This window comes from Ictalurus furcatus, chromosome 2 (assembly GCF_023375685.1).
Source record: "Ictalurus furcatus strain D&B chromosome 2, Billie_1.0, whole genome shotgun sequence".
In the NCBI taxonomy this organism is placed as follows: domain Eukaryota; kingdom Metazoa; phylum Chordata; class Actinopteri; order Siluriformes; family Ictaluridae; genus Ictalurus; species Ictalurus furcatus.
Window position 1 is genome coordinate 16919140 of NC_071256.1, and position 16305 is coordinate 16935444.

Genomic DNA, 16305 nt, shown 5'->3' on the forward strand with positions numbered 1-16305 from the left:
ATTAGCTAAAGCATCTGAGCCATCATCTTCCCCACCATATTTCCCCTTTGGTCAAATCCCAGACTCTGGCTTATAGATTCAAAACTATAAACCATTTTTTGGGTGGGAAAGGTTCTAAACCCGAGGTGTCCAATCTTATCCACAAAGGGCCAGTGTAGGTGCAGGTTTTCATTCCAATCAAGCAGGAGCGACACCTAATTCCACATGTTCAATCAGTTGATCTTGACTTTCAATAGAAAAGATGTGGCTTCTGCTTTGGTTGGAATGAAAACCTGCACCCTCACCGGCCCTTCAACCACCCTTTCACCCAGATTTGAACCAACAACCCCTGAGTTCCAATTGAGCCCCAGGATCTTGTACTAGCAACTTGTTTAATGGAACTTTTAAATTTTGTATACTTAAATCCTGTGCTAAAATGAAGCAGAAGGGCAGACTCAAACCAGGGCTATCACACATCAGAAACCACAACACAATCCACTACACCACTGAAAGACAAGAGAAGACACTGGACTTTTGGCTCAATACATGACCCAACAGTGCAAGTCACAGAGAGTCAACAATGAAATGTTTACTGGAACAGGAGATGTTCCCAGCATTTGATCACTGAAATGGTCAATCACTTCCCTGTAGTTGTCGCTAAGTAGCTGATTTCAGCACTCAACATATAATTACCTAAGGGACCTTAGCCATCACTTAGTTATCATCTTCCCCACACCAGCATTTTGTGGATAAGATTGGACACTGTTCTAAACAAACCATTTTCTTCATCCATCCTTTCTCTACCCAACTCTTCCAGATTTGAACCAACCACCTCTGAGTTCAGGGGTGAGATGTTTACTGCTTGGTTGGAATGGAAATCTAGACCCCTATCAGCCCTTTGTTGATAAGACTGGACACCCCTGTTCTAAACAAACCATTTTTTGTCCACCCAACTCTCCCAGATTGAAACCAACAACCTCTGAGCTCAGGGGTGAGAAGTTTACAAAAAAGACACCAACTCCCACATAACTGCATTGCTGTTGTAGGGCCTTTGTCTTTAAAATTGAAATCCAGGAAAATCAACAAGTTTTAAATATGCTGAATGTTTGTAAGATGACATCATTCTTCAGAGTTATTTATAAATAAAGCTCTAAACGGGTGTACTTTATACACACACTACTTTCCACCTGTCTGCACATGGATGCCACAAAACCTTTGGGAAATTAACCGGAACTACTTTTTCTCTGCTGAAGCTTTGGAGACTTGGACAAAACAGTGAACAGTGGTCCACATTTTCTCATGCCTGTATCATCCTAAGATCTACACTGGTAAAAACTTATAATCATAAATAGAGGTTTGTTTTTAGTTTGGAAAAAATGAACTAATTCAAATCTCACAGAAAGATACAAACAAAAATAATAACTACTGCATGAGTGGGAAAAGAACAGTCCTGCACATCATGGCATTTCATTGCATTACACTTTAGTGTCTAATGTAGTGACCACACACACACACACAAACACACACAAAAACCTCTGCTATAGGTGATGTCCAACAGAGCAAAAGACTCAACATTCAAAAGAAAATACAGTCTGGACAAGTACCACTTGAACACCACTCGATCCCTGACTCATGCTGGCAGTGCACTCGCATCCGATGGATTCTGGAGGAGCGAATATGAAGCTAATGTGCTGGAAGAAACACGCTCTGGAAGGGCAGATGGATGTGGCCGTATGGTGTGGCGGCTTTACTGTGTGAACGCCGATGCACACGGATTGAATTCGGAGAGCGAGTCTAATTAAGATGGAGAATCTCGGCGATTCTTATCTGCGGCACAATTTCATTCGCTGCTCACTTCAGGCTAGACTGGCTTCAATTAAAATGCTAAGGAAGCCAGTACTTCAAATTATCATTTGAAACACGGATACTTGCATTCGTCTGACTGCTGCAAAATCTTACAGGCTGTGTTGTAACATCGAGATCAGATCAGCTAGTCTCTCTGCTCCCTAATGAGGACATAACGAGCCCAATTTTAAGCATGTCCCTTCACAGAGACTCTTTTTAACCAGACATTTAGACTTAAAGCGGTGGAGTTGCTGTCTTTCAAGCCGCGCTCACATCCTCGTGGCCTTTTTGCCTCGCGTGGTGGGGACCAAAGGTCAGAGGTTATCTCTCCAGTCGTCCGGGGTCGCGTGAGTCAATAGCGGAGGCCAATCAAATCTGAAGAGCCATATAATCTCTCACTGTGTGGCTTTTACTCGCACAAAAGGCTCTGTAGGGCAGCTCCAAAGCTCCTCGTTTAGCGCTGTCCTCTTCTAAGCACAATTACTCTTTGGGCAGGAATTAGCATTGCAAATGGTGGCTCGTGGACTTTGATCCAGATTCTGACCCATCAGCAGATCGAGCCGAGAGTCTGCCAATTATCCCATTATGAAGCCCTGGCACCCTGAATACCAATGCAGACGTCCTGCCAGCGTCCCAAGAGCTTCGGATTAACAAGCAAGCATAAATCTGTCAGTCTCAGCGTGCTGTTTTTACACCATCACGCCCCAAACATAAAAAATACGCACTCTCAGTTTGTGTGTTTGTTTTCCACATGTGGTTTCGACAGAGAGAGTAATGGCCTCCTGTATGCCTCATTGTCTTCTTAATAAATTGCTTTGTGCGTCTGCACATTTACTGCGGGGGAAAAAAGCAACCGAGAGAACTCCCTAAAACTTTATTTAGTTGAGTGAGGGAAAGCGCTTGACACCTTCGCTGGCAGATCAGAAAAGATTTCTCATTTATTTACACAACAGATGCAGAGGAAGACAAATTCAAGAAAAGCGCGTTGTCTGAGAGAAAATGCCATGTGGCGATGGTTAAAACTGAGTTTTGAGAAGCCACTCGGGGGGGAAGGCCGCCATGCACTCTTCTTCCTTGATTTTGTTTATTTTAAGAAGGGATAAAGAAACAAGATATAAAAAGCGAGATATAAAGTGGAGAGAGAGGAAAAAGTGGAGAGCGGCAATGAAGAATGGTGAGGGAAATTCAGAGAGAGAGCAAGTGAGCGAGAAAGGATGGAGAAGCAGCTTAGCGTTTTCGCCTTGAGGTCAGAAGAGTGTTAAGCTTCAGAGAGACAGATAACTGGATTATTGGAGGCCCGGACGCAGCTCTCCAGCTTTTCAGCCTCGTCTGTCCGGTTGCCTCGATTCACTCGCTGCGGCGTCTGATAGACTCGGTCCAACCGGGAATAGACGAGACTCTTGTATAGTTAATCTTCCCCGTCTGCCTGTGACAGAAGGAGGTTAGCCGGCGCGCTAACTCTTAGGCGACAAACCGTTCTCGGTTGGAGAAGTAAAAAAGGTTTAAAGGCGATTTTGAAAAAGACGCTGTCTGACAGCTTCAACCAATCAAAATAACCGCGTTAAAGGGTGGACGTTTCAGAGCAGGACCAAACTTTTAAGTGTATCAGGAAAAGGAAATGTGTTAATGCTAAAGGACCAAACAATTCCCATGAGAAACACTGACAAGCAACGTTTTTTTCTCAAATCTGTGTAAATGACGTATAACACTGTAAAGCAACAAATCCAAATCATTGGCTCGAATGATTCTTCTGACTTTTCTTCAGTTCGTCACTTATTTCCTACCTGTAATTAGTTCCCATTTACTGTTTGATGCGCACAAATGAAAGAAAAACAAAGCGTTCCAGATAACAGTGTTGTCTACACAGAAATCTGACTGTAGTCTGTTTTGTTTTGCTTGTTGATTAAATAGCTTACATTAATAGCATCTGGCAGACGCCCTTATCCAGAGTGACTTAACAGTTGAAGGTTAAGGGCCGTCCTTGCTCAAGGGCCCAACAGCGGCAGCTTAGTAGTGCTGGGATTTGAACACATGACCTTCCAATCAGAAGTCCAACATCTTAACCACTAAGCTTCCCTTTCTATAGCTAAGTTTCATGTGCATGATGAACACAGATAAAAACATGCAAATGCCTTAAAAAACATTCCGATTTTTTTCTCCTGGAAGCTTGTTGCCAGAAAAATAACAGAAAATGAATATCGTCCAACAACAACGGACAACAACAGAATGTTCTGATGATCGATTCATACTGGCTAGTTTCTTATCATTCTTCCATGTGTGCTAATCTTTAACAAGCAAATGTGACTGATTACATGAAAGCAAAAAAAAAAAAAGTCACACTAACTATGACTAGGAATGGGGTTAAAAATTTTGGTTTCCACTGGTGCCAATGGAATCATGATGACTATACATTTAACTAAGAGAAATATCCTCAAGTCCAGAATACACATCACAATATATGTACGTTCCTGTTACCTTAACATTTCAGTACCATATGAACATTATCTTAACATACAGAAATATTTACTTTATGGAAAAATAATTAGCTATCAATCTGGCCATCACTGACAGCTATAGACAGACATTAAAGCAAAAAGCCGTAAGTAGGTGAGTGTACACACAAGTGTACAATTCAAAGCAGAGAGGCGTATTGTTATTGTAAAATGACACCAAAAAACACTATGATAAAATCCAGCGTTTAATTTATTATTATTATTATTATTATTATTATTATTATTATTATCAACAATATTTGCAATAGACAGAAGCTTTGGTTGAAATTATTTGATTAATTAATTAATTCAGTTATTGATGATGCTGTAAGAGGTGTGTGTATGTCAAGGAGTTTACAACAACTCTGAACAGCCAATCAGATTTTCGCACCATTTAAAAAAAATATAATTAAATATAGCTAAACTGATCAGTGGTAATGATTAAAAATGTACACTACAAAAATAAATCAAAAGCTGTGTGCTTTTGATTTATTTTTGTAGTGTACATTTTTAATCATTAAACTATTTTATCCTTGAATGAGCCTTAACCCAGAACTGCTCAGTCTCAGCACTGGGATTTGAATCTGCTTTACTTGGGATTAAAAAAAAAAAGACAGAAAAGAAACGTCTGGCAGATCAATGAATATAAAATAAATAAATGTAAATGTCTGAGTGAATTAAGGCAAGCGAACTGTCTGTTGTTAATATCTGAAAACCTGAAAGTCTCTTTGCTCGGCAGTAATGATGTATGATCAGTGATAGTGCACTAGACTGACTTTAAATAAATCAAGTGAAAGCAATAACACATGGATGCAGACGTTAAAATAACGTGTGACATGAACCGCACAGGAGGAAGAGATGAATTAATAATCATGATAATAATAACTGCAATTCCTGTGCAATATTAAATAACAACAGGATTGCAATCCGTGCTTTTTGCGATTTCATATTTGGATATATAGCGCTCTGGGTTTTTTTTGGTTTTTTTCTTAAAGTGAATGAAAGAGATTGAAGATGCAGTCGTGAAAATAAAACGACTCGGAAGATGAATGACCCCTTTGCATTGAGTCGACAAACAATTCAGCATGTGAGACGGGAATTTTTTGAACGATGACGTGCAGATGTTCATTATAAAGACGTATCTGCATATAGTTAAGCATTCCCTCGAGCTGAGCTGGTCTTATTGTTTTTCTCTCTTCATCTATAAAAGCCTCTCTTTGTCTATGTCACCATCTCTTCCTCTCGTGCTCTCTCTCGCTCTCTCTCTCTCTGATGGATCAAGCCCATCAGCATGTCTTCCACAGCCTCCCTCATCTCTGAGTAATAACTTCGAGTGTGAGCATGGAGGCAGCTGTGCTACACACACACACACACACACACACACACACACACACACACAGGCACACACACGCACACACACACACACACGCACACAAACACACACACATACAGTTGCAATCAAAATTATTCAACCCCCATTGCAAATCAGGTTTATTGTCAAAATGTACAGACTTTGAACATGAACAACTCAAACAAACGCAATTGAAATAGTTCAACACGACGAATGCTTCAAGTGGTTTCTCCGAATTCAACTGAAAATGTAACTTATAATGATTTTTAAGTTTTATAAGTCAAAATTATTCAACCCCCTGAATAGAATCCCTCACAACAGCCCAAATATGCAGAACAGGTGTTGTCTCAAGCAGACCTGATGTAATTAATCAGTGGCTTCATTAGTTGCACCAGGTGTGCTTGAGCTGGAACACATGAAATACCTGAACTGGCTAGGGGTAGAAAATTTATGAAATACCTGGATGGGGCAGAAAAAGGAAGCTATCAACGGCTGCAGCCAGATTTCTGAGAAGGCAGGTTGTGAAAAACCCTTGAGTGACTGCAAAAGACCTGCAGCAAGACTTGGTGGCAACAGGCACTGACGTTTCAGTGAGTACAGTAAGGCATGTAAAACGCAGAAGGTTTCCATGCCAGAACTCCAAGACGTACACCACTACTGACCCAAAAGCACAAGAAGAGTCAGCTCAAAATCATATAAATAAGGCACAGAAGTTTTGGGATTCTTTTCTGTGGAGCGATGAAAAAAACTGAAACTTTTCGGAATGATGGATCAGCAGTATGTCTGGAGGAAGAAGAATGAAGAAAGAACACTCTGTTCAAGCATGGTGGTGGCTCGGTGATGCTCTGGGGCTGCATTGCATCCTCTGGCACTGGAAACCTGCAGCATGTGGAAGGCAAGATGGATTCATTGACGTATCAGAAAATCCTAGGAGAAAACATCATGCCATCTGTGAGGAAGCTGAAGCTTGGGCGTCATTGGACCTTCCAACAGGACAATAATCCCAAGCATACCTCAGATTCCACCAAGGCTTGGTTGCAGAAGTAGTCCTGGAAGATTCTACAGGGCCATCACTGTCACCTGACTTCAACCCCATAGAAAATCTCTGGTGGGATTTGAAGAAGGCAGTTGCAGCACACAAACCCAGGAATATTACTGAATTGGAGGCCATTGCTCATGAGGAATTGGCGAAGATTCTTCAGGAACACCACCAGAAACTGGTGTCTGGCTATGCATCTCGTTTGCAGCATGTCATAACAGCAAAAGGGTACTCTACTAAGTACTAAAGATGCTTGCCATGAAGGGGTTGAATAATTTTGAGACTGGAGAAGTCATTATAAGTTACATTTTCAGTTGAATTCGGAGAAACCACTTGAAGCATTCGTTGTGTTGAACTATTTCAATTACTTTTGTTTGATTTGTTCATCGCAAACAGCTGAAAGTCTGTACATTTTGACATAAACCTGATTTGCAATGGGGGTTGAATAATTTTGATTGCAACTGTATACAGACACACACACACAGGAAGAAGATGCACTTTGCTCTTGATAAATCATGGTGAAGAAGTAAGCGCAACACTGAGACGAGTCATTTCTCTCACTCTCCATCTGTCTCCTCTCGACAAAGCTGAGTGTCACATTAAACTTTACGTCACGGAGCTGATGCTGCGCTTTCCAACCAACACACACATGCAATTATACTCTGCTTTTAGACAAAGGTCAAACCGGAGAGCTCTCTCATTTACACACACACACAAGCTATGCTATGCCGAGTCAGCACCCGAAACACCAGACGTTACCCACGGATTCAGCGAGGAAGAAAAAAATCTCATCCAGCATCTCATATGTAGTCTAGACACGACGTTAGCTGAATTTCAGGCATGTCACGTCAGCACGTCAGCATGGCTAGTTTAATAAGCAAGCTCAAAATAACACATCAAACATCATAAAACCATCAAACACTTCATCATGGCGTCCAAAATCAATCATCCACCAAGACGTGTCATACGAAATAAGCACAATTTCATCCAATTATGTTTTCACCCATCATTCGTCACTAATATGTTTGAAAAAAAAAGTGCTGTAGAATCCGTTCAGGCATTAAACAAATAATGGTTGCTCGTATATTAAATATTGCTGACGTCATAACATAATAAATAGCTAGCTAACTAGTATAACAGTAGAATAAAGGCACAGGTGCCTCAGCTTTAAATACATGTTTCCATATTTAATGGAACTGTCTGTATCTAGATCCATGTTTTTGGGTGGTCCCCAAGATGGCCGCCTCTATAACGTTACAATATTTACACTTGTATGGCAAATCTAAGTCTGATAATAAAAGTAAGACAAAAATTTTTTAATAAAGAAGAGAATCGTTGCTCTGGTGAAGTTTTCTGTGAATAATTTTGGAAGGACTCTCCAGTGTGAGCAATGTTTACTGCTGATATAATGCAAGTAAGAAATAAGGGATGTCATAAAACATTGCTATATCGATTATTGATTATATATACAGTATCTCACAAAAGTGAGTACACCCCTCACATTTTTGTAAATATTTGATTATATCTTTTCATGTGACAACACTGAAGAAATGACACTTTGCTACAATGTAAAGTAGTGAGTGTACAGCTTGTGTAACAGTGTAAATTTGCTGTCCCTACAAAATAACTCAACACACAGCCATTAATGTCTAAACCGCTGGTAACAAAAGTGAGTCCACCCCTAAGTGAAAATGTCCACATTGGGCCCAAAGTGTCAATATTTTGTGTGGCCACCATTATTTTCCAGCACTGCCTTAGACCCTCTTGGGCATGGAGTTCACCAGAGCTTCACAGGTTGCCACTGGATCCTCTTTCACTCCTCCATGATGACATCACGGAGCTGGTGGATGTTAGAGACCTTGTGCTCCTCCACCTTCCGTTTGAGGATGCCCCACAGATGCTCAATAGGGTTCAGGTCTGGAGACATACTTGGCCAGTCCATCACCTTCACCCTCAGCTTCTTTAGCAAGGCAGTGGTCGTCTTGGAGGTGTGTTTGGGGTCGTTATCATGCTGGAATACTGTATAATGATCATGCTCTGCTTCAGTATGTCACAGTACATGTTGGCATTCATGGTTCCCTCAATGAACTGTAGTTCCCCAGTGCCGGCAGCACTCATGCAGCCCCAGACCATGACATTCCCACCACCATGCTTGACTGTAGGCAAGACACACTTGTCTTTGTACTCCTCATCTGGTTGCCAACACACACGCTTGACACTATCTGAACCAAATAAGTTTATCTTGGTCTCATCAGACCACAGGACACGGTACCAATAATCCATGTCCTAAGTCTGCTTGCCTTCAGCAAACTGTTTGTGGGCTTTCTTGTGCATCATCTTTTGAAGAGGCTTCCTTCTGGGACGACAGCCATGCAGACCAATTTGATGCAGTGTGCGGTGTATTGTCTGAGCACTGCCAGCCTGACCCCCCACCTCTTCAACCTCTGCAACAATGCTGGCAGCACTAATACGTCTATTTCCCAAAGACAACCTCTGGATATGACGCTGAGCACGTGCACTCAACTTCTTTGGTCAACCATGGCGAGGCCTCTTCTGAGTGGAACCTGTCCTGTTAAACCGCTGTATGGTCTTGGCCACCGTGCTGCAGCTCAGTGTCAGGGTCTTGGCAATCTTCTTATAACCTAGGCCATCTTTATGTAGAGCAACAATTCTTTTTTACAGATCCTCAGAGAGTTCTTTGCCATGAGGTGCCATGTTGAACTTCCAGTGACCAGTCTGAGGGAGTGTGTGAGCAATGACACCAAATTTAACACACCTGCTCCCCATTCACACCTGAGACCTTGTAACACTAACAAGTCACATGACACCGGGGAGGGAAAATGGCTAATTGGGCCCAATTCGGACATTTTCACTTAGGGGTGTACTCACTTTTGTTGCCAGCGGTTTAGACATTAATGGCTGTGTGTTGAGTTATTTTGAGGGGACAGCCAATTTACACTGTTACACAAGCTGTACACTCACTACTTTACATTGTAGCAAAGTGTCATTTCTTCAGTGTTGTCACATGAAAAGATATAATCAAATATTTACAAAAATGTGAGGGGTGTACTCACTTTTGTAAGATACTGTATATAATTGATCTTCACCTGTGTGTATACAATCGCGTACTGTGACACTACCTACTGCATTCGAGTCAGTACCTACTGCTCAGCCATTCATACAGTGTGTACTGATCAGCATACGTGTGCAGTATGAATACAATCTGGACGTACAACTGCGACATTCTTTTTTTATTTATTATTAAAATATTAAGTATTGTAATTGTTGGCAAATTTCTGTTGTATAATAGGAATAAATTTCAGGACATGGTGTTATTGGAAAATAAATAACTTCGGGTTGGTAGCAGTAACTCCGCACTTCAATACGTATTCATATGACAGTGAAGAGGAACACAACCCTCTCAAATCTGTGTCTCTGAGGGAGCCCTGGGATCTGAACTCACAACCTTCCATATTATCCCAGTCTACAGGCCCGGCAGTGGCAGCGCTGGAGAAGAGCGAGCCGCGTGTTAAATATTGATCTAATTGGTCCCGTAGGGCCACTCGCTTATCGAGAGCCTGTGAACTGAAATGTCGCTGACTCCCGGGTGTCGTGACGACACTTAACGATCAAACACAATTATGCTGTTTCTAATCGGGTTTAAATGGGAGATGAAAAGCCACCCTTCCTGCCCAGCTGTTGGACATGAGGTAGAGAGCGGGATCTTCCATCTGTCTGTTTTAAGGAGAATTTGGACACATTTGCAAATTGATGCGCAAAATCTGTATGGAATGAATTTTTGAGGCAAAAGCGTTAAACAAAATGATGATATCAAAATATATGTAAAAATTATATATAAAATGAAAGATCAATATACAGCTTCTCTTCTTCAGGATATTCCACATAATAGTAGCTGAAAGAAGAAAAAAAACGCACCTCACTGCAATAATTTTGCTTGGAAATGCTTTTTTAACGTTTGGATGAATTGTATCTAAAGTGCAAGATAGTGAGTGTTCAGTTTAAAAATAACAGTGGTGCTTATTCCCTGGTCCGTGCAAAAGTTAATTTAGTATTATGATAAGAAGTGTGTGTGTGTGTGTGTGTATATATATATGATGCGTGCCATACCCTGTGGCAATCATTACAGTCCATAACACAACACAATTAACACGTCACCAGAGATAAATATACATCTCAGGCATTAGATCATCTGCTCCCTCTTCGCTACGTTATTTCTAACAACACGCTCTTCTAGTGCTGATTAGCATAATAATCCAAAGACAATCACAATAAATGAGGACCTGTGACTGTACAGGAAGCCAATCAGTCACTCTGGAGGGGGTAAATTTTAGAGAAAGAGCTCACTGCACCTGTTAGGTGTGTCCTTGTTTTCAACAAAACTGCCATCTCAGACTGACGTAGATCAGATTTGCAAAGTAACATGTCGCTATAATACTAAATCAGCCCTATAGACTACATATCCCACGAGGCCACTGTGGCTTACTACAGACATCTGTGCATGTATGAGGAGAGCAGGGGAAAAAAAAAAGACCCCCCCAACCCCACCTCACCCCACACCACACTCCCACACATATCTCCAGTGCTTGGGAATAGTCAAGGTCATGAGCTGCAGTAGTCCATTATTACTCTCTTTTATTCATGCTACGCCTATTTATTTAATGCTACACTTTCCCCGTGTTTAATGATGCTATATATAATATGGCCGAAAAACCCTCACATCACACATCAACAGCTTGCATCCCACAGAAACAGCCATAACGAGCTCCTAATGAGTTCATAACGAGTGTGGGTGCTGAGGCCGCAGTTTGGCTGGAGATCAGTAGCTTCTGGAGTTGCTCATGAAGCTCCAGAGGACCTCGTGTTCCTGAGAACTTCCTTCATTTGGCCTGATTGAGGCTTTGGGTCCAAACTCCACTGCCCATAAGTCCTCTGAGCTCCGCGTGGCTGTTCTGGCTCTCTTTCCATTCATCTCTCTCTGACTTTCCCATTTCCATCACACAACTTCTCCAAATCTCCTCATGTTGTTTCACACACACTTTTTTTTTTCTTTTTTCCTCTCTGGCAGGCTGCGTGAGGTTGGAGTGGTGATTACTACGCGCTTCTCTCTCGTGGCTAACTCGGGACGGCAGCCACACAGCTCCTCTTTTTCATTTACTAATTAACCATGCAAATGAAATCTTAAAGGCTACTCAAACGTGCTTCTCCAGGGAGCCGGCGTTGGCATTAGCTCCTGATTATTCTTGATCCGTTCATGAGCAAAAAGGAAAAGGGAAAAGCACCAAAGAAATACAGAAATAAGCAGCTGGATGGCAAGCAAATGGATAACAAACAGAAGAGAAACATAATCTATTCATTCAGCACACAAAAGTAGCAACAATCACCAGTCACTACACCATCAAATCAACCAATGCTCAGTTCCCATCTCAACATATGACCTGCTAATCTTGATTATAATACTGATCATACTGATTATGCCATTACATCAGCAAGCATTCCAATAATTGCTCTCCAGCCCAGTATACCACCCAATCATTACTCATTACACCAGCTTAGCAACCAAATATCAATCATAATACTAACGTATTGAGCAGTCACCATTCACCACAGAAAAATCTAAAATTATGAACCATTAACAAGTACCACCAACCAATGACCATTCATTACCCCAGCACACCAATTTCTTCTGATTACATCAACCTATTACTCATTACCGTATTGTAACCAATCAGCAGTCATTAAACCACCCCATCAACTAATGTTTTCTCCTGACCTGAACATATCACCCGATCACCTTTAATTACAGCAACACAGAAACTAATCACTACTCATTACACCAACATTGCAACCAACCATCACTCATCCCCCAGCGTAGCAACCAATCATCATTAATTACACCAACTTTCCAGTTAAAAATGCTATATGTACTAAGTACCAGCCACCCCACCAACCGACTGCAACTCCTTCCACTAACATATCAACCATTTATCAAAGATTACATGGAAATAGTGACAAATCACCATTCAGCACTCAAAAATATGAACTCAACCAACAGACCAGCCTGTCACCACTCACCGAATGATGAACTACAGATTGCCCTCCACCCCAACATAGCAACAAAACACCACTTATTACACCAACTTATCAATAAATTACCACTGCATATTAATGCCTAATCTATCTAAACTATCTAATTACCACTCTCCATATCAACTAATTACCACTCACTACTGCAATATAGCCACTAATGAACATTCACAATGAAATAATACAGTATATGAACCAATTACCAACTACTGTCACACCACACCAATCCCCACTCACTATACCAAAATAGCAACCAATTACAATTCTCTACAAAACCATAGATACCAATTACCATTCATTACATCAACATAGTGACCAATTACCCTTCTCTACAACAACATACACCCAATTACCATTACTGCTCATTATATTCACATGCAAACCAATTATAATAATGTGAACAGTGGTAACTCAGTGGTTAAGACAGTGGACTCCTGATTGGAGGTTCAATTCCCAGCACTACCAACCTGCCACTGTTGGGCCTTTGAGCAAGATCCCTTAACCCTCAACTGCTCAGTTGTATGAGACAAAATCTAAGTCGCTCTGGACAAGGGCATCTGTCACATGCCATAAATAATATATTAAGAGTCAACACAAATAACATGAACCAGCCACTGTGCCATTGTACCAACCAATTATCAGTCATTATCAGGGATTGGCATTATACAAGTGCAGATAGTTTATTATATGAAGTACAACAAAAACAATAAAACCAAGAACCATAAAGATGAACTGTGGATACGATGGGTAGTGTACGATGGGTACACCCTTCGGTGCTACCATGACAGTCATTACAACAAAATACTGACCAGTCAGTATTCAGGGAACAAAATTATGAACCAATCACCAATCACTACCCATTATATTAGCCTACCAACCAGTTGAGGCCCACCTCATGAAAACATGACCAATCACCAGTCACTACATTAACATATAAACATATTGGTTGCTGCTTTTGACATTATATTCTTGCCTAATCTAAATTCAACATAGTGTAATATCAAGCAGCGACTCAATGGGAACATGCTATATTATTTATCCCGTAGTTCCCATATCCCAAGTTCAAAACCAATTTGATATAAATCAAAATCAAAGCCACTCACCTGGATGAGGTCATGTGTGTCATCAGTGCAGTAGACACGGATGGTGTATTCGAGCGTGGAACAGTAGGCCGGGGCAAACAGCAGCAGTTTGAGGCGTTTGGCTGCGGCCATGCTGAGGGACTCTCCGACCAAAGCAAAGCGTCCAAGCTGCTCGGTGAACACGCGGCATGTTTCGGCCTCCAGCTGGCAGTAAAACGGTTCAGACACCAACTCCTCGCCAAGCAGCAGCACGTCCTAACATACACAAGGGAGTAGGTAAGGCCACAGCTCACACAGGGCAGGTGTCATAGTGGGCATGCAGAGAAATGTTTAAGATTCATTGTGTTTTTCTCGAGATTAATTAATATCACATTTTGATCACGTTGAATGAATTCATCTGAATCACTGTGCTAATTTATAATTACCTTTAATTTATAACATATTAGTCTTGTTAGTAGCTGGTTTGACATGCATTACGATATCTGATGCAGAAGCGTTTACATAAGAAAAATGAAAGGCCTTATTTGATTCGTCAAATCAAATAAATCCGATTCGTTTTCCTGTGCAATTTCCTCCTTATCGGTTTGATATTACAGCCATTACATGAAAAAAAGGCAAGATGCTAGCTGTATCATTGTGACCACTTCGCTCCAGACAGCTCTGGTGACGCCATCTCGGTCAGAGAAGAAAGAGTTGAACTTGCTCGTTAAGGTCTCTGTGGCAACACTGCGACCAATCCTTCAACATTTTACACTCGGTTACGTTCTTTAATCAATTAGCTGCTTTGACAATTAGGTGCACTCTTTTTTAACGACTGTGAAAATGCATTAATTAAGGCCCGGCCGCAGATACGAGCTCATAACCTGTGAGTGAAATGTTTGCTAGAGCTGAAAAAGTCCAATATTTCACGAACAATAAAAAAAAAAGCCTTGAAGCCAGACATAAATATATGAGGAGATGTGTAGTCTGAGGTTCAGATGAGGAGAAATCTATGGAGTTGCAGTTTTCCTAATGAAACATGTTTTTCTTTTGTAACCTGTGGTCCAATCCAATCTTCTTATGGCTTCCCAGAGTGGCTTTAATTAGACAAAAAGGCAAAAGGGAGCCTCGGTGACGAGCACACCCGCTTTCTCAATCTAATCAACCTCACACACCTCAGGACCTCCAGCCAGGAAATGACATCCTGCTGATCGATGAACCGAGCCGTTGTGTTCATCAATAAAATTACTATTGACACGAGCCGTTTTCACATCCACTCACTATGAAGACATATTTTATTCCTACATCCGAATGTTTTCTTTTTTTCCCCCCCACCTCTTACCCTTTTGCTTGAACGTCCCCATTCAGATGGGTCGATATCGACAAGGGACTATATTTCAGCCTTTCTTCCTGTCGCTTCAGACACTCTCTGGAGAAATTAATTGCTCTAAGTCGGTCTGCGAACACTCAGTGGAGGACGAAGTTCCCCGTTTTCCTGCCTGAGTCTGGGGTACCTGGACTATATTTGTGCCGAAGGATGATTAAAAGCCCTCGTCTAACCTCAGCCAGAGACAGGCCAATTCATTCTGCAGACGCCCCGCCGCTGCCACACCAGGCGGCCTGAATAATTTATGCACAATATTGAACATGAAAGAGGACCTTCACTCCCACCACCGCCCCTCTGTTCTGCTTCTTCATCCTTTCTTTCTAACCCCCCCCCCCACCCTCCCCCTTCAATCTCCTTCCTGGGAATGCTCTTTGGAGGATTACGTGACATGTTTGAGGAGACGACGATGGAGATACGGCTTAAATCCGTGCATGAGCGAAGGTGGGATGAGTTATACAAGGATGGATGGAGAATGGATCCAACTACAGAACCCACACTGCTGGACACAGCATATGTGGTGGACCATTTAAAAAAAAGAAGTCACAAGGGTACGTCCTTTCTACTATTAGTCAAGGGAAATAGAGACTGTGACAGTCCATTTGAATGGAACCCTGGTGTGTTTTACCCCTAGATATGTTTTTTTAGGCAGGTAAGAACACATCACACTCGGACCGAAAACAACTGGTATGAGAGAGTTTGAGTGAGGTGGCTGTGGTCTGCTTCCAAATGGAACGCTGGTGTTCGTTTGCAGTGAGAAAGGATTTGACTCTGAATTGACTCGACTACAGGAAATGAACCAAACCTGCCATGTGTTTTGGACTGCAGCATTTGGCTTGTAGATGCGAGCTGCTAGACTGAGCCATGAGGTGGAACCTGAGATCAGCGTTACAGAGCTGTAGCATTGACAAAATGCCATGTCTTCTGGAGATTTGAACCAACAAACCAAAAGAATCAGTTACAATCTGATTCAGACGAAATGCACTCGTTTAAGATTTAACACATAATTGGAGCTTCCAATTGGAGCTACCTCATCCAACCTTAACTCC

General features: G+C 41.6%; 1 protein-coding gene across 4 annotated transcripts in view; it reads right to left on the minus strand.

The window, feature by feature from the left end:
• The window catches only part of unc5a (unc-5 netrin receptor A), a 225751-nt gene that overhangs the window by 13694 nt on the left and 195752 nt on the right, over nucleotides 1-16305 (minus strand). For all 4 annotated transcript variants that reach the window (XM_053651214.1, XM_053651207.1, XM_053651198.1 and 1 more), the window contains one exon: nucleotides 13915-14148. In XM_053651214.1, coding sequence (XP_053507189.1) covers nucleotides 13915-14148 — 234 coding nt within the window. The remainder of the gene's footprint in view (nucleotides 1-13914; nucleotides 14149-16305) is intronic.